At 46.1% G+C, this 26,246-nt stretch overlaps 1 protein-coding gene across 6 annotated transcripts in view; it reads right to left on the reverse strand.

Moving 5' to 3' along the window:
- ELMO1 (engulfment and cell motility 1) overlaps positions 1-26,246 on the reverse strand; it is a 448,062-nt gene that overhangs the window by 356,283 nt on the left and 65,533 nt on the right. For 5 of the 6 annotated variants that reach the window (XR_005593822.1, XM_039523397.1, XM_039523400.1 and 2 more), the window contains exon 2: positions 8,369-8,519. Coding sequence is in view for 5 of the 6 variants with exons in the window: in XM_039523397.1 (XP_039379331.1) it covers positions 8,369-8,446 (78 nt within the window). In the remaining variant the exon portion in view is untranslated. Of the gene's footprint in view, positions 1-8,368; positions 8,520-8,845; positions 8,864-26,246 lie in introns of those variants that run through there. The other variant, XM_039523398.1, reaches the window with a different exon arrangement.

Genomic DNA, 26,246 nt, shown 5'->3' on the forward strand with positions numbered 1-26,246 from the left:
TAGGAGCAAAAATTTGTATCACTGTTTGGTTCATTTTAGCGTTTGCCTTCATGGGCGTCTTTAGGCATGTGTTAGCTCACACATGTAACAAACCTAATATAAACAAGGCAAGCTGTAGTTTTAACATGTTTTAACTTGTTGAGGACAACTTTCATCCCCCTTCCCCAAGGGTCTACACCAGTGTTTCCCAAACTTGGGATGTCGCTTGTTTAGGGAAAGCCCCTGGCGGGCTGGGCTGGGCCAGTTTGTTTACCTGCCGCATCCGCAGGTCCGGCTGATCATGGTTCCCATTGGCCGCGGTTCACCCTCCAGGCCAATGGGAGCTGCAGGAAGCAGCACCCTCAGCCCGCGCCACTTCCTGCAGCTCCCATTGGCCTGGAGCAGCGAACCGCAGCCAGTGGGAGCTGCGATCAGCTGGACCTGCGGACGTGGCAGGTAAACAAACTGTCCCGGCCCGCCAGGGGCTTTCCCTAAACAAGAGGCGTCCCAAGTTTGAGAAACACTGCTCTATACCAACCAGCTCACATATGAAAACTACAAATGTCTTGTATATGCTATAATTTTAACACCTTGTTTAACATGTTAGGAAAAAAGGAGTCTTTTAAACATCCACACAGCCTACATTGCTGGTTCAAATCCAATACATGGCAGTGATTGGAAGTTAGTCTCTAATGGCTGGTGAGCTATGTATTATTAGACAGGGATTTAGGCACTAAAATAAAAACACCAGACAAAACCACCCCCATAACTGGCATTTTTGCACACACTCAGCAGAGAATCTAAGGCTTTGTCTTCAATGCATAGTTGCCCCAGGTGATTGCTACGTGTCTGAGAACCCGAGTTTGCCAAACCAAGGTATGGGCATTCCTACAGAAAAACCCATACTGTGCCCTCACTAGTTCTGCATTTGCTCATGCATGGGAGGGTGGGGGTGGGGATATCCCATAGTCCTTTGTAACTGAGAAGTTCTAGGATTCTCTCTCAGTCAATTTGGTCAATTGCAGGAGAACCTGTCTGTCCTTCAGGAGGAAGTGTGGGAAGGCATCAAAGGACTATCAGCTCTTGAATGATTTAGCCTGCACCTCATTACAAAGAGGGCAGGTTCCAGCCACAGTTAAAGCAAACACCAGGCTTTAACCCACACTCCCATAGGTTTTTCTGGTTGGACAGTGTGGGGATTCAAGGTTTAAACCCAGGTAAGAGCCTGGGTTAATTGTGCATATCCTCAGTTGGACAGATATAGCATCCACAAACGGGTTTCCACTCAGGCCAACATTGAACTACATCTCTCTTCTACAGTTCAGTGTGAGCTCATTTGTATCACTTTTGCCCTTGTTGTCTTTGTTCTTGGGATAGACTAGGGATTCGGTTTTCCTGGCTGACACCATTCAGCACAAAAAGCAAAGGAAAGCCTAACACCACTCTCCTGTTGCGTAATATTGAAGCCTATGCCAGGGAAACAGAAGACACCACACATCTGGTTAAGAAAAGACGTCACAAAAACAGGAAAACATAGTTCACTGTTGATCTCTACATCTGTTGGACAATAAAATCTCAAGATGGTGAATACAGCATTCTGTTAATTATGAACACTGCTCCCGCTAACAAATCTTTTGGTGTTTAAGACAGTTTTGGTTACTGTAATGCAGGAAAGGCTTATTCTCCCTCATTCCCATTAATACAAGCTCCACACATTACCGTCACATAACTGGGACTATAGATACAGAAGTCTAGTACTTTGGCGACTGGGACTCGGGACCTAGGTCTTCAATCCTCTGCTTTGCTACAAACTTCCTATGAGACGCTGAGCAAGTCTGTACCTCATTGCCTCATATGTAAAATGAGGACAAAAAGTACTTCACTCTTCACAGGGGTCTCACTCAGATACTACAGTAATGGAGGCAATATGTACCTGAGATAGATATTTGAAGGAACAGAGTACATTTCCTCTTGCCCGGAGGTTCTCAAACTGGGGATCGAGAACCCTGAGGGGTTTGCGAGATTATTTCATGGCAGGTCGTGAGCTGTCAGCCTCCACCCCAAACTCCGCTTTTCCTCCAGCATTTATAATGGTGTTTAATATATTTTAAAGTGTTTTTAATTTGGGGGGGAGGGTCACACTCAGAGACTTGCTATGTGAAAGAGAGCACCAGTACAAAGGTTTGAGAACCACTGCTCTTGCCTTTCATTCTGACCTGTAATTCAGCCAGCTTCCCATACCCCACTGAAAAATGCACTCTCCACTTCTTTATCTCTGCTTCATTAGAAATGAGCATCACCCTCAGATCATCTGCATTAGAGTGATGAAGAAGAAACCACATCTCATCCCTCTCTCCAGAAGCCAAACATATTGCCAAAACAAAACACTCAAACACAGAAGGATGAACTCCTTGCTCCAAATCTTGATTTCCTATCAGGCCACAAAATGCCCTCACTGGCTTCTCAAGCACCCTGCTGCCACGAACTCCCAAGTACATAAGGGATGACAGGGAAAACATTTATAATATCCAAGTAAGGTATATGTGAGTGAGTTATAGCACTAGTCTCCCTATTACATAAATACGCACTACAGAATTATACTGTAGTTACAAATGCTGCTTTAATAATTACAAAGTGGTGAAGAAAAACTCAGCTCTTCACATCTCCACTGTACAGGGCAACATGCCTCTGAACATTGTAACAACCATGCGACTAAGGACTGTGTTGCTGAAATTCTGGTAACTTACAATGGGAAAAGGGCCTGTATGTGACTGTAATTTTAAAAAAAAATTGTTATTCTCTTTAGTAATATGATTCCAAAAGTCCTGGAGAGGGGTTATAGCTGAATTATAAAGTGCTTGTGGATGTTCCAGCTGGCCAGAATGTGAATGAGACACCTTGTAGTTAATTCAGCCACACATACACCCCCAGGAATCTCATCATCACTATGCAAAAACTCTTCTCTTAAATATAGTAGATGCTTAACTTTTAAAGGAGGCTCCTGCTGCTTCTAAAAGAGAATCGTTCCAGCGTGTCTGTGTCCAGCAGCTTATAGTTATGTCCATCCCTTATCTGAAAGTGCAGTGTCATCATCTGATATGTTGCAAATGTGAGGGTTATGCTGCAAGTTTTCAGTGGGAATTGTGGTGACAACAAACTCTCAGCCATCATTTTGCCTTTGTTCTTCTGAAAAATTAATCAGTGTGTGCTGCTGTAAGATAGCTTGTGTAGCGGTGTTATGCTGACAGGAGAGAACTCTCCCGTCGACATAATAAAACCAGCTCAATGAACGGCAGTAGCTATGTCAGCATGAGACAGTGCCGTGCACACAAGTGCTTACGGTGGCAAAACTTATGTCTCTCGGGGGGGTGTTTTTTCACACCCTGAGCGACAAAAATTTTGCTAACATACGTGCTAGTGTAGACATGGTCTTAAAAAGCATCCCTGGGTATTGCCTATGCTGCTGATTGTGAAGGAAGGGCATTAGTATGGAAGCAGTGCTCTATCAGGGACAGAAAGGGACACTTTTATGAGTGAGGGCCCCCTCCCAGGCCCACTATTGTAATAGTACAACAGGGTTTGCATACATATGGTTCTTTCTAGGATGTAAGGCTGAAGAACAAGAGCCTTCAGCACTGCACCACGTACACTATTAAGTACTATTTAGTAGCAGAAGTATCCTATTACTGTACATCCTGCTAAGTTAATTATTACAGTGTTTGATTATAGCTAAACAGCCCTAGGAGAGGGCTGTGGCTGGGGAAAGGCTGACTGGGGAAGCAGCCACAGCTGAGGCCACGCCCCAATCAGGACACAGCTGGGCCTATAAAAGGTCTGAGAGCCAGGAGCTCAGGAGGATTCTCTCTCTCTCTCTAGCTTTTGAGAGGGAAGGACCTGGCTGCCTGGGAGTGCAGCAGGGTACCTGAGGTGGAGCAGTACTGGGGCAGTGCAGAGGGAGCTGTGGAGCTCAAACCTAGCAAAACCCCAGGCTGCAGGCCTAGTTAAGGGCCCACAAGGGGTACTAGTGGGGTACCTGAAGTGGAGCAGTGCTGGGGAGGAGCAGAGAGAGCTGGGGAGTGCCAGCCTAGCTAAGCCCCAGGCTGCAAGCCGAGTTAAGGGCCCACAAGGGTACTAGGGCTGCAGAGGGGTGGCCCAGGAATAGGCAGAGGCAGCTGGTCCAACTCCCCTTGCCGCTGAGTGGTTTACAGACTGCAGTCTACCCCAGTGAGCAAAGGCTAGATGGAGATTGGCAGTAGCCATCGAGGTAAGGTAGGGATAGAGGGTTAGGGGCTCCCCTGGGAGGGGAGACCCAGAACAAGGGGGTACTGTGGAGGACAGAACCCCTGGGCAAAGGGCACTGGGGTCTGAGAAGGACACGGGGCCAGCGGCAGGCGAGACACTGGCCTGCACAGGGTGCTCTGGAAAGAGCTAATTCCCGAGACGACCAGCAGGAGGCGCCACACCGATGAGTCTTCACTCCGCCACATAGCTCATTAATTTTAAATGTCATGCTGTCTTACTGCAGCTCACCTCTACTACTGTTGCTCCCTACTCCATTAACTTCTGCCTCCTCTCCCCATTTAACATAGTAAACAAAGAGGTTATTTTTGTCAGTGAAGAGGTCCCAGCCATGCACCACTGGAAGTTAGTTCACAGCCAATCAGAATGCGGTTAGAAAATCTGCAGCCAGACCCTAATAAAATGTAATACTTGTCTGTAATATTACTCTTATCCAGAATGGCTCTCTGCCACCACAGCTCTTCTAGCTCTAACCACTACAGCCCCACTAGAAGAAAGGAAATAATATTTTTCATCACCCATTGTAATTGAACAGTGATTGATTCCTGATGTTAACTATACTGTACATTCATGCACTGAATTATATCTTGCATATTAAAGTATCTGGACCACCCTTTCCAAAAGGTTTTGTTGTACCATGGCTATGTTCCAGAAAAAAGAAAAGAAAAAGGCTTAATATAAATAAAATAATTGTTGCATTAAGTGAAAGAGACATACAATTTGCTTATGAGTGCCACTAACAATCCCTTCTCGTATTTAAATGACAAGATTTTATAAGTGTTTATTTTCAGTATATATGCTGTTTATTGCATTTCATTAAGGTTTGACAATGAAACTCCACTGGCCAGTTTCCACTTTATCATCAGTTTCATTTTCTGTTGTGTAAAATAAAAAAACTTCACTGAATTGAAAAAAAAATCACTTAAATCATTAAAACATTTATAATCTGTGTTTAAAATCTAAGGGCCAGACTTGGGATGGTGTAAACTGAAATCATGCCAATGACTTCAGTGAGCTGGTTTTAATGGAGCTGTGCCGACTTATACCGACTAAGGATTTGACCCTAAATTGGTGGCCTAAAATTACTTAAGAGTCTCCTTGGAAAAATATCTCAATTGTCACTTTGATTGTGAAGAAGTACAATACAGCAACTCCAGACATCTCAGAAAGAAAGAAAATCCATTGACGTTGTTTTCTGCCACATTTATCAGCAATACTAGCCAAAAAATAAAGAAGTAGCACACTCCCAAAACTCAGGAAACCACTGTGAAAAGTTTAGCTCGTTGACTAGGAAGTCAAGGCTTAGAGAAGGCATTAATATAAAGTAATACATATGGTTCCTGTAATGTGATTCATTACATTGTGTCAGTAAGAAAACCTCACTTAACAGTGGTCCTGTCGCTTTTTCCAATTTTTGAGATACGTGAAACTAAATATTTTTTATTCAGGTTTCCTACTCATGATTACAAATGTAAAATATTTTATCTGGATTAACTTCAAGAAGTAAAAAGGGATTCTCCAAGTTTATACCAGTGTAACCGAGAGCTGAAGTTGTCTCCCTATTTAAAACATAATAATCTACCCCGAAGCATGGGGCAGGGGTCGCTTGCTTAAGGAGTGGGTGGATCGGCTTATGTGGCCTGCATCTTGCAGGAGGTCAGACTAGATGATCATAATGGTCCCTTCTGATCTCGAATTCTATGATTCTATATTTATCAATCTGATTAATAATAATGCAAACACACACTGGTAGCTTGCCAACGACAGTTCTGGAGAGCTTTGTAATACCAGTGATTTACCAAGTTAGGAAGGAAGATTTCACTTGTCTTCTACACTGAAGTATTTAAGAAAAAAACAAAAAACCCTCACTCGTGACAATGAGTGAGAGGTAACATTATCTGCTAAGCAAAAGTATTCAAACAATTTTCCATCCTTTTTTCCATATTTTGGGCCATATTCTGATGTGTTCGTTGGTGTTGCAGATTTGCTTTGATGTATCTAGCCAGTGATACACATTTCTTCTTTTATTTGAGTGTAATAAAAATTATATTATCAAAATGATATTTCACACATTGTACCCATCACCTGTGCACGTTCCCAGTGCCGCCCATGATTGCTTAGTTTAAGACTCACTCATACCAAAATGTGAGAGATCAGATATTTCCCATTACTACATTTTAGAGAAGAGTAAAATGATCTAAATCTTTTTTCACTTTTGGGACACAATGTTTAGAAGCGGGGGAGGGGGGGAGCAGGGAGGGAGACAGTAAAACCCACCAGAGCTTGAAATCTTGAGGGTCCAAATTCGCAAGGATCAGCCCTAAATTTGATTGTACATTGTGAGTTGCTTTCATGGAACGGCCATCTAACTCTCCCAAGGAAAGTGTAAACTTAACCGACACCAAAAGTGGTCAAGTGCACAAATCTGAAAAAACTACAGAGATTTTTTTTCTCTAATCTTTGTCAGTCATTATTGATTGATTGATTGATATCAATAGCATTCAACATTTGCTAGGTGTTTTCCAAACACAGAAGGCAGCACAGTCCCTGCAACAAATAGTTTAAGATCAAGTCAGTTGCATTCCTAACAACAAGACGGTCTTGTACCTTTAAAATACTACCTTGTCTTGCAAGAAAGAAATGTGTTTGGTGGGATTTTTCTTCTTGTTTCATTTATATAACCTCAGGGTTATTCAATGGACCTCACCCTGTCGGGTAGGTGGAGTTTTTAGAGCTTTCGGAGGCAGTATGGTCTAGTGGATCAGAAAATGGACGGTAATTCAGGAGAACTAATTTCTATTCCTGTCTCCGTCACTGTGTGACCTTAGGTAAGTAATTTCACTTCTCTGTGCTTATTTCCTTTCCCACTCTTTGTCTGTCTTGGCTATTTACATTGCAAGCACTTTGGGGCAGTAAGTATTTTACACAGCCCTTAGTACAATGCAGCCTCTAAAATCAGGCTGCTATTGTTTTGACCAATTTCCCAGTACCTTTTTTGTTGCAAATGCCAACAGACACTAGTCCCATTGTAGTATAGGGCTATCAGGCAAAAAATAGCGTGAAACCGATCACAGGGAATGCAGAAGTTAGGACCCCCGTTCGGCAGAACGTTTTCAGCATGTACTTACATTTCCTTCATTTCAATACAACAAAGAATATACTGAAGTGTTTGGATGCATCAGGACCTAGGTGCATTGGGGAAAACTTTCAAGGGTTTTCTTTTGTATGAAATATTATTTACTGAAATAGTAATCTGCTTTTCACCCTGTGATATTCTATACAGGTAACAACCTGTATGGTTCATCTATTATGGCCCACATCTAATATATTATGAAAAAGGCCACTTTTAATATTACTAATATATATGCCAATATATGATCTCAGGTAAATCCAAATAATAAAAAATGCCACTCACGTAACATTTACATATAAGTTATTTAAGTTTTGTTCCATATACATTTCCACAAAAGGTTTTCCCTCCATAAGTTTAATAAGTCTCTCTCTAAATACTGCCTTAAACAGTTTTACTGCACCCCTTCAGCTCCCTCCTACCACACTCCCAAACGTATGATGTATTTTCCTCCCAGTATGATATGTATTTGAGATATTTACTCAAAGTCCCCTGGTTGAAGGACACTGCCTATATGGCATCTGCATAGAACCACAAAATTCTCCTGTTTGCACAGTATATTACCATTCAGGTATCCAGACCTCAAAGCTCACTGCAGCTATTTATGATGGAAATATTTTGCATTTACCTCATGGTTTTTCATCTGTAGATCTCAAAGCACTTTGCATCAGCATTTAAGCATCCTTATTATAATTTTACAGACAGAAAAACTGAGGCACAGCAAAGTTAAATGGATCACACAATGAGAAAGAATGCCTCTTTTAAACACCTGCTAAAAAACAAACAGCCAAACGTAGCAAAACACCAAACCGAGCAATACAGCCAGAAGGTTACACATATTCTATATGCACTATGTATAAGAATCCATGCTGTTAAACATACAAGTGCCTCTAAGTAAACATATATGTGTACACACTTTAACATAGATATCTATATTAGTACATAGAAATAGGTACTTACTTGATCAATTTCCATCAACTTGGGGAAGGCACCTGGCCATTCTATAGCCACCTTCACTATATCAGCAGGAGGCGGCATTGTAGATGCCGCTGTTCTTCAAAGCCAGTAAGACTGGACACTAAATATTGCAGAGAGTCTCTTTCATTCACACCTGCAGGGAGGGAAGGAAAAATACAGCACAGTTCAGCCTGAATTCTAACGCTGCTTTCATTTCCTATGTATTGCCTGGCTCAGCAGGTGCATGAAAATATGTCTGTGTCAGAGAGAATGCAAATATACATATAGCAAAAACATAAACATAAAACAATGCCACCGCACACTGTACAGCTAGCCAGCCTGTTAGAAAGATGGCTGAAGCACTGGAATGTACTGTGAATAATAGTCATGCATTGGACAGTTTTAAATAGAGAAACTATTTTTAAATGTTTTTAAATACGGTTAGTGAAAAGCCACAAACTACAAGAGGCTGAACATTACATTTCACTTCTGGAGACCCAAGGAGCCTGATTAAATTTACTGTTAGAGCTTGCACTCAGTTCTCCAGAAAGAGAGATTGCCCAGGAAGTTATGGCCAGGAAACACTGTTTCTCTTAACTATAGCAATGATCTTCTATGTGTTCACAAATAGATCACTGCGCTATAGCAACCAGGATGTCAGGAGGAAGGCAGAATGCACAGCATTTTTTACACACACATCTCTCACCTAACAGATTCAGAGAAACCCGTGCACAGAAACTCCTTTCTACAATACAAACTCAGAGCTTGAATTTGCTAGTGTGTATGAATATATATAGCATACGTTTATAGCATATGTAATCAGACAGTTTTATATGGTGTTGCTGCTGTGCAAAAGAATTAATATCAATAGGCTTCACAGCTAATGGCGTGAGATGTGAGTTTTGAGGGGAGGAGAACCCAACTATCCATTGATATAGACGTTAAGCTTTATTTCTGCTTTATTTTTTCCTATATGATGTAGCAAAGATTATCTTCAAGAAAGTCAACTGATACAGAATTGTTTCCTGAGTCTGCTGAAGGCAGCTTCAGTGCCTCTACCACAGCTTAGTGGTCGCAGATCAGGGACCGGCAGTAACCAAGTAATCTTTTTTCCATAATCTGCATCCTTCATCCCACCCCTTGTATGTGACATTCACACTTGTCTGTCAAGTATATCATTTAGATTGTAATCTCCAAGTCTTCTATATGTGCTCAGTGAAGAGCCTTACACTCTTGTTGCTGCTATAAAATACATTATAAACAATACACTTGCCAAAAAGGACCCAAAAATGGAGGGCAGTCCTCTGGAAAGACAGCAGTGTCCCACCCTCCTTCACAATAGACACAGACACACACAGTAGCCATGAGGGTTGAGAAGAAAATATAGAAGAAGGTGGAAGTTGGGAGAATTTAAGGGCTTGGCTACACTTACAAATTTGCAGCGCTGCAGCAGGGTGTGAAAACACACCCTCTGCAGCGCTGCAAATTGCGGCGCTACAAAGCGCCAGTGTAGTCAAAGCCCCAGCGCTGGGAGCCGCGCTCCCAGCGCTGTCCGTTATTCCCCACAGGGAGGTGGAGTACGGACAGCGCTGGGAGAGTTTTCTCCCAGCGCTGGCGCTTTGACTACACTTAGCGCTTCAAAGCGCTGCCGCGGCAGCGCTTTGAAGTTTAAGTGTAGCCATAGCCTCAGATACCTCATAGTAACAGTTGGGAGAATTTCAGACACCTCATAGTAACAGGCAAGTACAAAAATGGAGTCCCTGAACACCCCAGTAAGAACTCCTGCACCCTCCTGTACCAATCAGCTGTGAATGGGTGGACAAGCTTCTCACCAGAACACTGCTCCACACCTCTTTAGGGGTGCTGTACACCTGCCCCGCCCCCACTCTTTTTTATTTGTCTTTCTTGAGAAGGTTTAGTCCTCAGGCTAGCGTCTGGCCAGTTTTTCAAACCCTGGACATTCTATTATCGCATACTCTAAAAGGTACTAATGGAACATTTCATGAGTGTTAACATTTCATTATTGCCAATGACAACAACATCAATATTAACCCGTAACTATCACTGCATTGGCAGGGACAAACACTATGGCAAAAACAGAATCGAAAGCAAAGCAAAAAAGACAATGGGTGGGGTGGAGGGTGAATCATGAGGCTTCTTGGGGAAAAAAATGGAGAAGTTTGGTGATATTTCTATCTAGGTACATACAGAAACCTTCTGGGGAGGTCAGAGTCGGCAACCTATGGCACGCGTGCCAAAGACGGCACGTGAGCTGATTTTTAATGGCACGCTGCTGCCTGCTAGGACTCCGGCAGGCAAAAGGGTGCCATTAAAAATTCTGCCCTGCCCGGCCTGCTCTCCTCCGCCCTCCACTCCCCCCGCGGGTGCAGGGAGCAGAAGCATAGGCGTGCACACAGGGTGGGCAAATGGCCCCACTCTCCCAGAACGGCAAGCCGCAGGGTCTGTGCTCCAGGGCCGGAGCGCCGGGCCGAGCGCAGCAAGCCGCCGGCCCCTTCCCTACCTTCCCCCCTCCCCTGGAACCATGCCACCATGTGCGCAGCGCTCTGGGGGCCAGGGCTGCGCGCTCCCACGGGGCAGCGTTTGGCTCCGCGGGGAGGCAGACATGCTCCCTGCTCAACCGGAGCCCTGCCACCACGTGCGCAGCTCTCTGAGGGGCGGGGGCCGGGGGTTGAATAAGGGTGGGGCAGTCAGGGGATAGGGAGCAGGGTGGGTTGGATAGGGGGTGGGATCCTGGGAGTCCCGGAATCTGTCGGGGGCGGGGGGTGGATAGGGGTCAGAGCAGTCAGGGGACAGGGAGCAAGGAGCGTCCGGGGGGGGCAGTTAGGGGACAAGAAACTGGGGGTTGGATGAGTCGGGAGTTCTGTGGGGCCTGTCAGGAGGCAGGGGTGTGGAGAGGGGTTGGAGCAGGGAGGGGTTGGATGGGTCGGGAGTTCTGGGGGTCCTGTCAGGGGGTGGAGAGCGGTTGGATAGGCATGGGAGTCCCGGGGGTCTATCTGGGGATGGGGGTGTGGATAAGGGTCGGGGCAGTCAGGGGACTGGTAGGGGGTAGCGTCCTAGGGAGGCAGTCAGGGGACAAGGAGTAGGGAGGCTTAGATGGGGGTGGGGGTCCTGGGGGGGCAGTGGTCCCAGGAGGGAGTAGTCAGGGGACAAGGAGCAGGGGGGTTGGGGTTTCGCAGGGGGGCAGTCACCCAGCCCTCTGCACTAAGCCCTGACCCCACCTCACACACACCCTGCCCTCTGCCCTGAGGCCCGCACCCCCGAGACCCCTGCCCTGAGCCCTGTACTTCCCTCATACACACCCAGCCCTCTGCTTGACTCCTTCACACCCCCCCCAACCCCAGCCCCACCTGAGCACCAAACGGGCGCTCCTGCACACACACCCCAACATTCCCACCTGCACCCCTCGCACCAAATGGGAGCTGCCCAAATAAGTGCCCCACACCCAAACCTCCTGCCCAGACCCTTCACCCCCAGCCCTGTGCTCAGTGCACTCCCACCCTCAGCTCAGTGCAGAGAGAGGAAGAGAATGGGCCAGAACCAGGGAGACGGTAGATACGCACTGCATGTGGGCAGGGCCGGGACCCCAGACCGGCAGCGGGCTGAGCGGGTCCGGCAGCCGGGATCCCAGCTGGCAGGAGCTGGCGGATGGAACCCCTGAGCGGCAGTGGGCTGAGCCGCACAGCCCGCTGCCAGTCTGGGGTTCTGGCTGCTGGACCCTTGCCAGCCGGGGTCCCAGCCGCAGGCCCCGCTCAGCTCGCTGCAGGCCTAGGTGAACAGAACCCCAGACCAGCAGCGGGCTGAGCGGGCCGGCGGCGTAAGATCAACATTTTAATTTAATTTTAAATGAAGCTTCTTAAACATTTTGAAAACCTTATTTTACAATACAACACTAGTTTAGTTATACAATATATAGACTTATAGAGAGAGACCCTCTAAAAAACATTAAAATATATTACCGGCACACAAAACCTTAAATTAAAGTGAATAAATGAAGACTCAGCACACCACTTCTGAAAGGTTGCCGACCCCTGGATTAGAGGGACCAGGATTAAGCATAAGCAATCCTGCCATGCACCAGTGGTGACAAGACACAGAAAGATCCACTTTTTTCTAACACCACACAAGGAATTAGAAAAGTACAGACAACAGTTATATACTGAATTTTATTTTCCTGCTCCCTACTTCATTGTCAAGCTTCTGCCTAAGACTTTCCCCAGCCTCCCTCTTCTTCCTGACTTCCTGTTACAGATTTAAAGAAACAAACATACCAATTTTATAAACAGGGCTGTAGAAGGCATACAAAGCACACTCCCCACTCACATGTGAACACTTACATGTGAACAGGGGCGGCTCCAGGCACCAGCACGCCAAGCGCGTGCCTGGGGCGGCAAGCCACGGGGGGGCGCTCTGCCAGTCACCGCGAGGGCGGCAGGCAGGTTGCCTTCGGCAGCATGCATGCTGAGGGTCCGCTGGTCCCGCAGCTTCAGAGGACCTCCCACAGGCGTGCCGCCAAATCCGCGGGACCGGGGACCTCCCTCAGGCAAGCCGCCGAAGGCAGCCTGCCTGCCGTGCTTGGGGCAGCAAAATACCTAGAGCCACCCCTGCATGTGAACACACTTTGTAACAAGATGAGATGTAGGAGCAACTCAGTACAATCTCCTCCTCTCTGCCTATGGGATTTAAAAGGAAGGCAACTCACAGCCTGATAATCCCCTTGGCGGTCAAGCTAATTGTAAGGCCAGCCATGAAAGTTGGGGAAGTTTTGATTCATGATTATTTCTAAGCAAAATAACATAATCCAGCTGTAAAGCTACAGGTAACATCGACTTATGTACAAATGGGGAAATTAACCCCTGATTTTACTTTATTGAATCCTGGTCCATCTTAAATAATCCTGCAGAGGTGTGAAAGTAAAACACATAGGTCGCCTTAACAACAGTTTTCCCTGCTGCTGTTCTTTCTTAAACCAAATTTAGCTTTGGAAAAAAAACAAGACCCCGTGTTCCATTTATGGTATAAAAGAAAAGTTTACAGAGATTTTTAGAAAACACCTTATCTTGACGATTTCTAATAGAAGTTGGTATAGAACAATCCTCTGCATAACCCAAATGTTGGAATCAAATCAGTTCATAAGAACAAAGGGGAAGATCTTCAGCTGGTGTAAACTGATGTTTGAAAAAATATGACAAATTAGCTCATTAAAGTGCAAATTCTAAAAATTAAAGCTATAACATATATTGTATATTCCTTGAAGAAAGTATGGTGCATTTCAAGCAATGTATGTTGTCCTTTGGATGGTCTCCTATGTTATCGTAATGAACTCTGAAGCTGGAAATCAGAATATCGCTCATGTAATGTTGTGTTGCAAAATGCATTAGATCAGACACTTAAGCACCCAGTTTACCTACCTGGCTCTGAGAGATTAACACAATATACGAGCCAGTACAGCATAAACTCCATGACTGTGCCAGTGATTTATGAATTGTCCTTATTTATTTATTTTTTTAAACCACACATAAGCAGATTGCACATGAAACACCAGATTTTGGATTTGTAAGAGATGAGTGCCATGGGAGAATGTAAAATAAATAATATTTTGCATTTCTATTGTGCCTTCTATGCAAAAAATCTCAATGCACTTTAAATAATTAATATTTATAATTATCACTCTGTCCGCATGAAGTAGGAAGTATTATCCTTATGTTACAAATGGGGAAATGGAGACTTCAAGAGGTCATATGACTTAACACCTACAAGAAGTCTATGTATGGCTGAGAACAGAACTCTATAGTCTCCTGACTCCCACTCCTGGGTTTCATCCACCAAAAAAAAAAACCAAACAAAAAAGCGCGCCACATTTCCTGTCTTTCACATGAGAGAACTAGTGGTCAAATATTAGTGCAAGCTCACTTCACCAGCAAGAAAATTAAAGGAGTTAAGGATTCAAAACCAACTTGCATTTGAGAATTTATTAAAGTGCTTGATGCTTTCTCAGGATGCCCACAACTGTGAGGCACCATGTTCCCCCCCCTCCTCCACACTGCACCACCTGTGTGTGTGTGCGCGCATGTGAGAGTGTGTGTGTGTGACAGAGAGAGAGACTCATTTGCTGATGCTAAACTGGGTGTCAGCTCCCTTACACCCCCAATCTGTTAACCACTCAAATAATCTCCTCTGAGCTTTGCTAGCCCGTACTTCGCCTTGCAGGTTAACATTGGTGTACCCCAGTCTCCGAGCTCCTCTGATGCGCCACCATGGAGCGTCCAGCCCCAGTCACTGGGCACTCTCAATAACTCAGCCTTATGGCGAAGATCAAGTGTGTAGTAACTCCCAGGTTTGCTATTCTCCAGGGAACAGCGTACACACAGTTTCACTGGCACAACTCAGGGTCAGGTCCTTTATCACACCACAGAGATATAATGAAATAATCTTTGATAATAAATTTGATTAAGATACCAAGAAAGGATAATGGAAACAGAAATGAACACATAAAAACACAAGTATAACACACTTCTTGGAATCTAAACTTAAGGTTAACAGGCTAAAATCCATGTCTAAAGCAATTTTTCACCCAGGACAGGTTGGGATTCCATTTTCATGCATATAATCGCCCAGTGCTGTTCCTGTCCCCCAGTTATAGTCCAAATATACATCTGCAATGCACTCCCCCAAAAAGGCTTTTTTTCCCCCTGCTGTTCTCCTCTTCCTGTTAAATCTGCATTTAGCTACACCGGTGCTTGTGAATGAGAAAATGTTCAATTTACATTTCAACAGATGGATGAATAAACATCTCTGGTCTGGCAAGAAACCCGTTTCTCCACTCTGCTGGGGAGTAACACCTTGATACAAATTTTAAGAACACATTGTAAGCACACAGACATAAAACACTTAAAATATCATCAGTACATACATCAATGACTAGCATGATCCCAGCCTTGCACTGAAGATTCCACATGACACTCTTTACAGATACTATGACAGCAATGTGTTAGGTGTAGCAAGTTTGTCAGGCCTGACAGGAGTTGCTGACACAGAGTACAGGTTCCAGAGTGTCCTTGTGGCACCTTAAAGACTAACAAATTTATTTGGGCATAAGCCCACGAAAGCTTACATTTGTTAGTCTCTAAGATGCCAGGAGGACTCCTCGTTATTTTTGCTGACATAGAGTAGTGAACCCTTCAGCCGTTGGGACCAATGGGCCTCGTCTGTGTCACAAAGACTACATCCGCACTAGAAGCGTGACAGTGGCAACTGCGCCACTGTAGCGCTTCTGGTGAAGACCTCTAAGCCGACGGGAGAGAGCTCTCCCTTCAGCATAATTACTTCACTTCCCATGAGAGGCGGTACCTATGTCAGTGGGAGAAGCTCTCGCACCGACATAGCGCTATCTACACCAGCGCTTAGGTTAGTATAATTTACGTCTCTCCGGGATGTGGATTATTCATCCCCCTGAGCGACATAAATTTAACCAAAATAAGTTCTAGTGTAGACAAGGTCAAATTGCCTTCTATATTTTTGATGTATAAAATATTCAAGAATCACATGGATCTGGGCCAGGTGACCACTTTGGAATCAATCCCAGAAAAGGTTTTTCCTCGGCCTTGCTCAAAGAATGCCCTGATGCAACCAGCTGAAGAAATGTGAATAAGAAAACATCACTCTTCATGGATCTCTCCAATAACAGGTAAGATAGCAGAGAGTGGAGTCACACCAAACTATACAAATCTGCCATTTATAAAGAGGAAGCATGACCTGCTCTTGGGATCTTACATAACCACATCTTGTCAAATCTAATCAGTTTCCTCTGCTGAGCTCAAGAGGCCAAGGCAAACAAAAACTAAGTGGCAAATTTAGCTGAAAGGTCCCCCAGGGACCAAGTCTGATTAACAATTTTAGAAAGATAATCCAACACTAGATTAATATACTCAAGAGAGTTACTTCTGGATTTAAACTGCATGTCTGAACAGCCAACTCTGAGGAGTTGTAATATTCTCTGCTGTCTCTGACAGAAGGCAAAATAGTGCACTGAAGCCAGAGCATTGGATTTAAACTTTATATACATACAGAGGCTTTCCTGCTTCTCCCTTTGCTTTGGTTATGCTCTCAGTGCTATTCACCTCTGAACCTGAAAACACACACAGTCCCAAGAGACCCAAGTCCATAACACTCTCAGATTCTTTGACACAGTCCAAGACAAAACCAATTCAGGATCAGGGTTGCAGTAGCTGAGGGGGCAGGACATTTACCTCTGTGGAAATGCCCGCTCAGGGACATTTTGCCCCTTCTCTGCCTTCACCCTGATCACTGGCATTCTAACATACCCTCTCATAAGGTCAGATACAACTTCCACTGACTTCAGTGGAAAGATTCCCATCGTCTTCAAAGGGAGTTGGATCAGACCTGTGATTTCCAGAATAGGCCATTTCTTTGACATCACATTGACAGATCCACATCAATAATCCACACAAGAGGAACCTGCAGTCCACTCTGTGTTAAAAAAAAACCCACTTCTTCCATAATCTGTGTTTCAGGAGGGACTTGCATGCAAGGAAGGTGATTATTAAGTACAATGGCAGGGGGAGAATTTCTGTAGTCAATGAGACTGTTTTGGAGAGATTGAGGACGATGAGCTACTTATCACTGGGCTGATTTTCAGATAATTGTATTCCTTCTTCCCACCCCCATGCTCATAGCACTCTGACTTTCCAACACTACTACATAGATCCATTCTGTGGAGGATATATGGATGTCATGGGTGTTCACACCCACACTAGCCTGGAAAGGGTTAATGACACACAGAAGGGGCAAAATAACCCGGTAGGCCACACCTAAGGGAGGATTAGGCTTTATAAGCAATCCCTGATTGAGGATAGAGCTCCCCTGAGCAAGAGGGGCTGGTATGAGGTCAAGCAGTGAGGGTGGAAAGAGGAAACCAGCAGTCCCCCTCTGGGCTTGGAGAAGTAAAGAGAGGAAACCCAGGGAGAAAGAAGTCCTGGCATCCTTGCCCTGAGGAAAGGGTTTACCCAGAAAGGTGGAGAAGAACGCCAATGGGAGGCAGAGTAAAAAGCATCCCCAAGGAAACAGCAGCGAGGTTAGAGATGGTCAGACCTTGGCTGCTGATTGTAGTGTCCCTTGGTTGCAACCTGGAGTAGCGGACAAGCCTGGGTTCTAGTACCACCCACTGGGAAGGGGCACAAGATTGTTGGAAAGGTCAACCAATTAGCAGATCCGTAGGGATGTTGATACCCTGGAAGGATGGATTATATACTGACCTAGCCAGAAGGCTGAGTCACAAAGAAAGAGTACTCAGGGCTTGGCTACACTTGAAAGTTGCAGCGCTGGGAGTTACAGCGCTGGTCGTGCAGCTGTGTAGGGACAGCGCTGGTGTGTGGCCACACTTGCAGCATTTGCAGCGCTGTATGGAGAGGTGCATTGTGGGCAGCTATCCCACAGAGCACCTCGTCCCATTTTGGCGCTGTGGGTTGTGGGAAGGGGACGGAAGGGTGCGGGTCATTCCGCTTCCTGACCCAACGCCCCGTGGTGCATCGCTTCACATCCCAGCAGTCACAGTTTTTCCGGCCATGTTTGGCGCCATTGTGAGTCTCTTGCTGTGTTTTACTCTCTGTCTGTGAATCGCGATTTCTGTGGGAAATGGAGCCCGAGCTGCTGAGGACTGTGCTGATGAGTGTCGCCAGCACAACAAGTTTGGCAGTTGAGCTCTTCCTTCACTCCAAAGTGACAGTGAGGAGTCCGACAATGATATCGAGTCGCCTGCCGCGTGTGACACTACATTGCTTGTGGCATTCACGGAAATGCTCAGCACCATTGAACGCCGCTTTTGGGCTCGGGAAACAAGCACTGACTGGTGGGATCACATCGTCATGGAAGTCTGGGATGACAAGCAGTGGCTGCAGAACTTTCGGATGAGAAAAGCCACTTTCATGGGACTGTGTGTTGAGCTCGCCCCCACCCTGCGGCGCAAGGACACGAGATTGAGAGCTGCCCTGACGGTGGAAAAGCGGGTGGCTATTGCAATCTGGAAGCTGGCAACTCCAGACAGCTACCGGTCAGTCGGGAACCAGTTTGGAGTGGGAAAGTCAACCGTTGGAATCGTGTTGATGCAAGTTTGCAGGGCCATTAATCGCATCCTGCTAAGAACCGTGACTCTGGGGAACGTGCAGGACATTGTGGATGGCTTTGCACAAATGGGTTTCTCTAACTGTGGAGGGGCGATAGATGGGACGCATATTCCTATTCTGGCACCCCCCCACCTAGCATCAGATTATGTTAATCGGAAGGGGTATTTCTCTATGGTTCTCCAGGAGCTTGTGGATCACCTAGAGAGTAAGAGAGGCTATGGAGTGAGTGAGCAACAGAAGGAGGTGCTAGACCAGACGAGAGCTGATCCCCAGCCCCAGCAGTGAGAGAGCCCTGTTACAATCATCAATATGTTTCATAGGCATGCTTTTAAAAGACATTCAGTCCTAAACTAGAGACAAAGGAAGGTTTCAAAGTGTGATGTAAAGGTGACCTGTGATTTAAAGATGACGAGATATCAGATGGGCCTGTACTTTTGGAGGACTGGGGGCACTGTTTTTGTTTAGATGTTATGTATAAAGATGGCCTGACAGATTGGGGACTTGAAAGAAAAAAAATTAACACCTCACCCCCCCACTTTTTATTTTTACATTGAAATTCATGTCCTTTCTACCCAGTGTTTCCAGGACTACTGTGTGGATGCATAAACTACAGAATCTCGAATGGGGTAAAAAGGCTATATTACCTCTGCATCTGGCACCGCTGCAAGCATGACTGGAGTGCTGTGTCTAGTCAGCAAACTGGAGAAGAGTCAAAGAGGTGCCACGAGAATGATTAAAGAATTAGAAAACATGTTTCACAGTGATCGCCTCAAAAAGCTCAATCTGTTTATCTTAACAAAGAGAAGGTTAAGGGGTGACTTGATCATGGTGTAGGCCTGATTCTCATTTACACTAAGAGCCTCTTTACACTACTCAGGCAGATGAAAGAAACTTTAGTATAACTAAGAATCAAGCCAACTGCACAGAGTAAGGAGGTTGGGGTACACATAGATGATATGTCAGAGAGGTAGGGTGGAGCAAGTCCATAGGGAGCTTTGCAAATCAGGAAGGCAATTTTGAATGGGATTCAAACATGAGTCAGAAGTCAGTGTAAACAACAAAAGGGTGGGAGTATTTACATACAGTCCCATTTTCTGGCACAAATGTGTCCAGCTGTAGCACGTGGGACTCCCTGAAGTTTAGAGCAACTAGGGATTTAGGAAGAGTATATAAAAAGGAGAAGCTATTACAGTCGAGATGCTAACTGTTTAAAATGAATTAGTTCACTTTGGCGGAGCCTGTTAAGGATGAATTTTGGCTGCATTCCAGAAACGATAAGACACTTGAGTTAGAAAAGAATAAGATAAAGGTTACCTACAGTTCCAAAATTTCTTGCCAGAAGCAAAGTTAAGGAGTGGTGTCAGAGATGTAGTACAAAGAGGACTCTTTACCCTGGTGGAGTCTCTGAAGCATTCAGTAGAAGTTATAATACAGGCAGGAGTTGCCCATCAGAACAGAGAGATAGACGGGAAACAGAGATCACAGAGTGTGAGAGTCGAAGAAGGTTTCAGACTTAGGAGACAGCATGACAGGGACATAATGTCTAAGGTTGGAAAAAAGCAATCACTTGTCCTTCAGGGGAAAGGTTATATGGAGGAGAGAGATAAGTACAGAGCCAGAGTTACTCTGTAATGAACGATAGGAGGGGCAGATCCACATTGCTCACCAGAAATAAAAGAAGAGAGAGATTGGTTAAAGTTAGAATCCCTACTGGAGACACCACCCTCTTGCTTCAGGCACTCAAGGAGGAGAGAGATTGATCATAAGTATTAAAAGTCCCTCTGGAATCAAGTGCCAAGAGAAAAAAGGGGTTTCTGTGACCTACAGTATGATAATGTCAACAGTCATCTCGCAATATTGCAAAATAGCTGACTCCTGACATCAGGAAGGCTATGTTTGTGGAGGTGTACTTGCCTGTGCTGTAGGTTAATATCCATTTCTCTCTTATGGGTATTGAAATCAGTTCACCAAAACAGCAGCCAACACTCACAAAACCATAGGATAATAGAAATGTAGGGCTCGAAGAGATCTCAAGAGGTCATCTAGTCCAGTCCCCTATGCTGAGGCAGGACCAAGTATACCTAGATGTGTGTTCCTGAATCCTCTGAGAGGAGCTTGGTCATTTTGGGTATGTCTTCAGGGCAGGTGAGAGTACAACTCCCAGGCTGGCTAGACAGATTTATGCTAGTGGGGTTTGAGCTACTGTGTTAAAAATAGCTGTGTGGACATTGTGGCTTGGAGCTTAAGCTCTCAAGCCTCGAGCTCCAACCCAAACCGCAATGTCCACACAGTTCTTTTTAGCATGCTAGCTCAAACTCTGCTAACTTAAACCTGTCTAGCCAGACCAGGAGGCACACTCCCAGCTGCAGTAGCTGTTTGCAGCTAGTAGAGCAAACAACATAATTTCTGATTCTAATCACTAAGGCTAAGATTTTTGTCATAGTTATTTTTAGTAAAAGTCATGGACAGGTCACAGGCATTAAACAAAAATTCACGGAAGCCGTGACCTGTCTGCGACTTTTGCTGCTGCAGCTCCATGGTTTCCCCCACCACCATGGCTGGGAGCTGGGGGGTTCCCCCTCTGCCCACAGCAGGTGGAAGCTGCAGGGTGACCATATTTCCCAAAGAGAAAACGGGACACCCCCAGCCACTCACCCGAGGGGTCTCCTTCTCCTCCCCCCACCCATGTGCAAGGCTGTTGCCGGAATCCTGAGGAGGGCCCCCTCAGGAGCCTGTCACCTGTCACTGGAACCCTGCCAGGGGCCAGTTGGCTGCCAGCTCCTGAGTCCTGCAGCCCCTGGGGCTGAAGCAGAGAATGTCACGGAGGTCTCTAGAAGTCACAGATTCCATGACCTCCGTGACATAAATGTAGCCTTACTAATCACTTAGTAAAAAGCTTAGCTGCTATACTAATGCAGGACAATGTCAATAACCATGCAACAATGCTGCTGTGTTCAGATAGGACAACCTACTCCTAGCACGTGGTGACTTTGGAGGTCCTGAGTGCAAAAGCTTCAACAAAACAAAAAGAGGAATGATCAGTGGGAAGCATAGCAATGACAGCACAGAAAACAATCTGACATAGTCAATATTAAGTAAAAAGTTAACATGGATTAAGGCTACATCTTTTTGTACCAGCAGATCCAGGCATTTTAGTGTGGGACTCTCCCTTGACCACGTCCCAAATGAGAGAACCTCCCTAACCTGAGGCAATGACTCTAGTCTAAACAAAGACAGGTCCCAAAGTCTTGGCCTGCCCTTAATTGTAGAATACTATTCCTTTCCAAACCCACAAACCTCTAGGGGTGAGAAGCTGTACAGCAAAGCAAACAGCCCTCTCTCCAAACAGTAATGTGGCTGCTGGAGGCAGCTCAAGAACAACATAGCCTGTACCCTTCCCAAGTGACATCAAGGAGTATCCACTCAAGAATGCTGCCGCCTTTAATAACAGCTCAGGCTGTGAGACTTCAGAGGTTAGAATCAAACCCTGCTCATCTATGATAAAATTCTGCATGATCACACAAGCCAGGATTGCAGGTCAATAGTTCACTGCGTGGTCTCCTCATTTTTTTCTTTTAAACTAACTTCAATATTACAAATCTTGATTGGTCATGGGGGAAAAGTGATGTAGTCACTTCACCACTCTGTGCCTCAGTTTCCTCCTCTACACAGTGGAGATAATGATACTGACCTCCTTTGTGAAGCATTTTAAGATCTATGGATGAAAAGCTTGATATGATAGCTAGGTATTATGATTACTTCTGTTTCATCAATGACTATTTTGTAATGAAAGAACAAAAGTTGTTAGCATACACTTTGTGTTTTGCTGGCTATCTAGTTTCTTCCTTTTTAAGAGTAATAATTACAAATGTCCCACACACCTCAACAACCACTATAGTTAATGGAGAGCAACTGATGAGGGCAGAGGTATGCTTCCCTGCCTCCAAAACTGGCTGAGGTTTCTGCTAGAGCGTCTCAGGAATTATGATTACTTTTGCCAAGAGTGCTCAAAACACTCAAAGTTCCCAAACTAGCTGATCGAGGAACCAAGGAACCCCTCCTCCCGCACTCAAAATTACAGTTCGAACATTGAGGACTAGACTGTGCCAGCACATTATTCTGAAGAGTTACTTGTGGCAATTTCCCTCTCAGAAGCCAGAACATTAATCACTGGTTGCTAGTACAATTCTACTTGGACCAAAACAATAAATTAATATGAACCAGCTCTTGTTATACCTTTAACATATAATAAAAGCAAACAAACAAAACAAACAAACAAAGTGTCAATGATTTAGTCTATTATTCTCTTGATTTCAAGTATGGTTACAACCAAATATTTTACCTGTTTAGAACTTAATAACACACTGTCCGGGACACAAAGCCCTCTCCAGGAGCAGATGAGAATGACAGTGCCCTGGATTTACAATGGTAAGTATGTGTTTTGAAATTATTATAAAATAGTAAAAATCTAGCCCTGTGATCCTTGAATGTTAACAATATTTTAACACAGGCCTGCACAACATACGGCCCGCGGGCCGCATGCGGCACCCGGAGCCTCACTGTGCGGCCCGCGGGAGGATTCTGAATCCCCCCCGCACACGGCGCTCTGCGGGCAGCCCAGAGCCCTTTGCCTGCCGCGGCTGGGATTCAATCAAAGAGCTCTGCACTGCCCGCAGCGGCAGCGGGCAATCATAGGGCTCTGGGTTGCCTGCAGCCGCGGGGAGCGCAGAGCCCTTTAAATCTCAGCTGCAGCCGGGAGTCAGAGAGCTCTGGGCTGCCCGCAGCCGCGGGGAGCCCAGACCCCTTTAAATCTCAGCCACGGAGAGCACAGAGCCCTCTGACTCCCGGCCGCAGCTGGGATTTAAAGGGCTCTGCGCTCCCCATGGCTGCGGGTAACCCGGAGCCCTTTGAATCCCTGCCTGCGGCCGCTGATTGCCCCCTCCACGGACCCCTGCCCTACCTGCCCCCCAGGACCCCACCCCCTATTTAAATGCCGCTGCTCCTTGTCCCTCGATTGCCCCCTCCCGAGACCCCTGCTCTTAACCAGGGGCGGCTCTAGCAATTTTGCCACCCCAAGCACGGCGGCACGCCGCGGGGGGCACTCTGCCAGTTGCCGGTCTCGTGGCTCCGGTGGACCTCCTGCAGACGTGCCTGCGGAGAGTCCGCTGGTCCTGCGGCTCCGGTGGACCAGCAGACCCTCCGCAGGCACGCCTGCGGGAGGTCCACCGGAGCCACCTGCCACCCTCCCGGCACCGGCAGAGCGCCCCCCGCAGCATGCCGCCCCAAGCACGAGCTTGGCATGCTGGGCCTGGAGCCACCCCTGCTCCTAACTGCCCCTTGGGACCCAGCCCCTATCTAAGCCTCCCTTCTCCTTGTCCCCAACTGCCCCCTCCTGAGATTCCCCCAACTTCCCTTCAGGACCTCACCCCCTACCTGTCCCCTGATGAACTCCTGAGACTCCCATGCCTATCCAACTGCTGCCTGTCCTCTGACTGCCCCCCCCACACCTCCGCCCCATCCAACCCCCCCTGCTCCCTGTCCCTTGACTGCCCCCCAGAACTCCCTACCCCTTCTCCAACCCCCCAGCCCCCTTACCGTGCCACTCAGATCAGCGTGTCTGGCTCCAGCAGCTCCAGACACGTTGCTGCCATGCTCCCCCGCGGCTGGGATGAACCCCCCCAGCACCTGCCTTCCAGATTTGAACACCTCAAAATTCAGGAGTGCTCAAGCTCAGTTTGGGCAGCTGTTACTTCATTTCTCCCAAATCAAATATACTGATCCACTGTAACTTGCTGTAGAAAAAGCAGGATAAAATTGAGCAAGAAATGCTAATTAGACTGGAATTGCTATTTTCAACAGCCATTGCCTTTTTGTTTGTTTAAAAGGAAGACAGTGAAATTGCATTGGCAAATTCCCCATAGAAAGAAAGAGTGGAACAAAAGAATAATAAAGGCACCTCAACTTTTCCTCATTTATGGAGGACAGTCTTATAATATGCATCCAGATATTCTCCAATCACACAAGCTGAAAATTGTTCCACTTTACTGGAGCTCTGTAACCATATGGGAACCAATCCTGTCTGTGTTTTGTGCACATCCAAAATTCCTGCTGAATGACCCACCCTGGGAGCGAGTTACCAGTGACCCAGGGCTGGGGCGGCAGGAGGTCTGGTGGGGGCACTGTTGGGGGGGAGCCCAGGGCTGGGGCAGCAGTGGGGTGGGGGAGGGCACTGGTGGGGAAGAAAGCAAGAAGCCCAGCGCTGGAGTGGCAGGGGGTATGGGTGGGGGGAGAGCCCAGGACTGGGGCAGCAGAGGGGTACAGGGGGGAGCCCAGGGCTGGGACGGGGGGGGGGCAACCAAATTTTTTTTTGCTTGGGGCAGCAAAAAACCTAGAGCCGGCCCTGCCGGGTTCCCCCAGCCACCGGAGCCCCGGGCCCTTTAATTTGCCCCTGAGGGCTCCCAGCCACCTCTTCAGCTGGGAGCCCCTGGTTGATTTAAAATCAAGTATCACTTCCCCACCCCCAACCTTCCTTTTTGGCCCACAGCTGTTTTGGTGGGGCGTCGCTGGGGAAGGAGGGTTTGTTTCCGCAGGGCGGGGCGGCCCTGGGGTGGGGTGTTTCTGCGGGGCCGGGAGGTTTCGGCCCTCAGCTGTTTTCTTTGGAGGAATGTGGCCCTCGCCGCTTTACAAGTTGTGCAGGCCTGTTTTAACATATACATGACTGCCTAGAATTTCATCCTTTGCCTATGCTGTCTACCAAACCGAAACCCTTCTGCTCCAACAGCACAGGACTCGGCCATTTGGTCTATAGGAGAATCTCCATAAATTGTACAAAGGTTTCTGATAGATTGAATTTTGGGATTCCATTCAGGAGAGGGAAATGGTGCACACACACCCACGACCTCTCACCAGCTTATTATAATATATTTAATTAATTCCGTGCTTTACTTATAATTAAATCCGGCAGTAAAGACAAGAGTATTTGGACGAAGTCTTTGGATATTTTTAATGATCTGATGATTGCTAGGATTAGTATTTTGAGAAAGGTAACATCATTTTGTGAAGTCGCTTGGGAGTGAAACTACTGTCATTCTTGGTTTCTGAGTTTAGCTTTCCCCATTTAAGTCTTGCTATTGCATGTAAAGGAAATCACTGTTTGCTCAACACCGCTCTCAGAAAGTCCACCCAGTGAGAAGCATTTCAATTGGGTTTCAAAATGAAGTTTTCAGCTGAGTGGGCATCATAGGGGATAGTAGCGGCTTGTTGAAAAATGGTGTAATTGTGTGAAAATGGATGAAAGGTGCAATGTAATGAAATGTGAACCAGTTTCCCTCTCATTTCAGTATTGATTTAACATCAGAAGATCTCTACTGGACAAACAATAAATATATTGTTTAGCTATTAAACTATTTGGAGCAGGCCAGAAAACTCTTTGCAACCTGCAGTAGTGGGCTCCCTTTAAGATAAATAAAGTCACCTTGCAGCAAAATAGTAGCTCACAAGCTTCAGTCTGCTTTTATTTTTATTTTTTTTTAAATACCCCAAACACATAAATACTATTCACAGTTTGCAAATGGGACGCACGAGAGTTTTCACAAAGCTGCAGTGGACATTCTGCTAGAACAATACTCCACTTTCTTTTTCAGCATCACATTGACCTTAAAGGCAAATCACATGCCAGGCTCGTAGAACCATGGAAATGAGATATCAGTCTTTTGGGGGGC

This window comes from Mauremys reevesii, linkage group 2 (assembly GCF_016161935.1).
Source record: "Mauremys reevesii isolate NIE-2019 linkage group 2, ASM1616193v1, whole genome shotgun sequence".
Classification (NCBI taxonomy): Eukaryota; Metazoa; Chordata; order Testudines; family Geoemydidae; genus Mauremys; species Mauremys reevesii.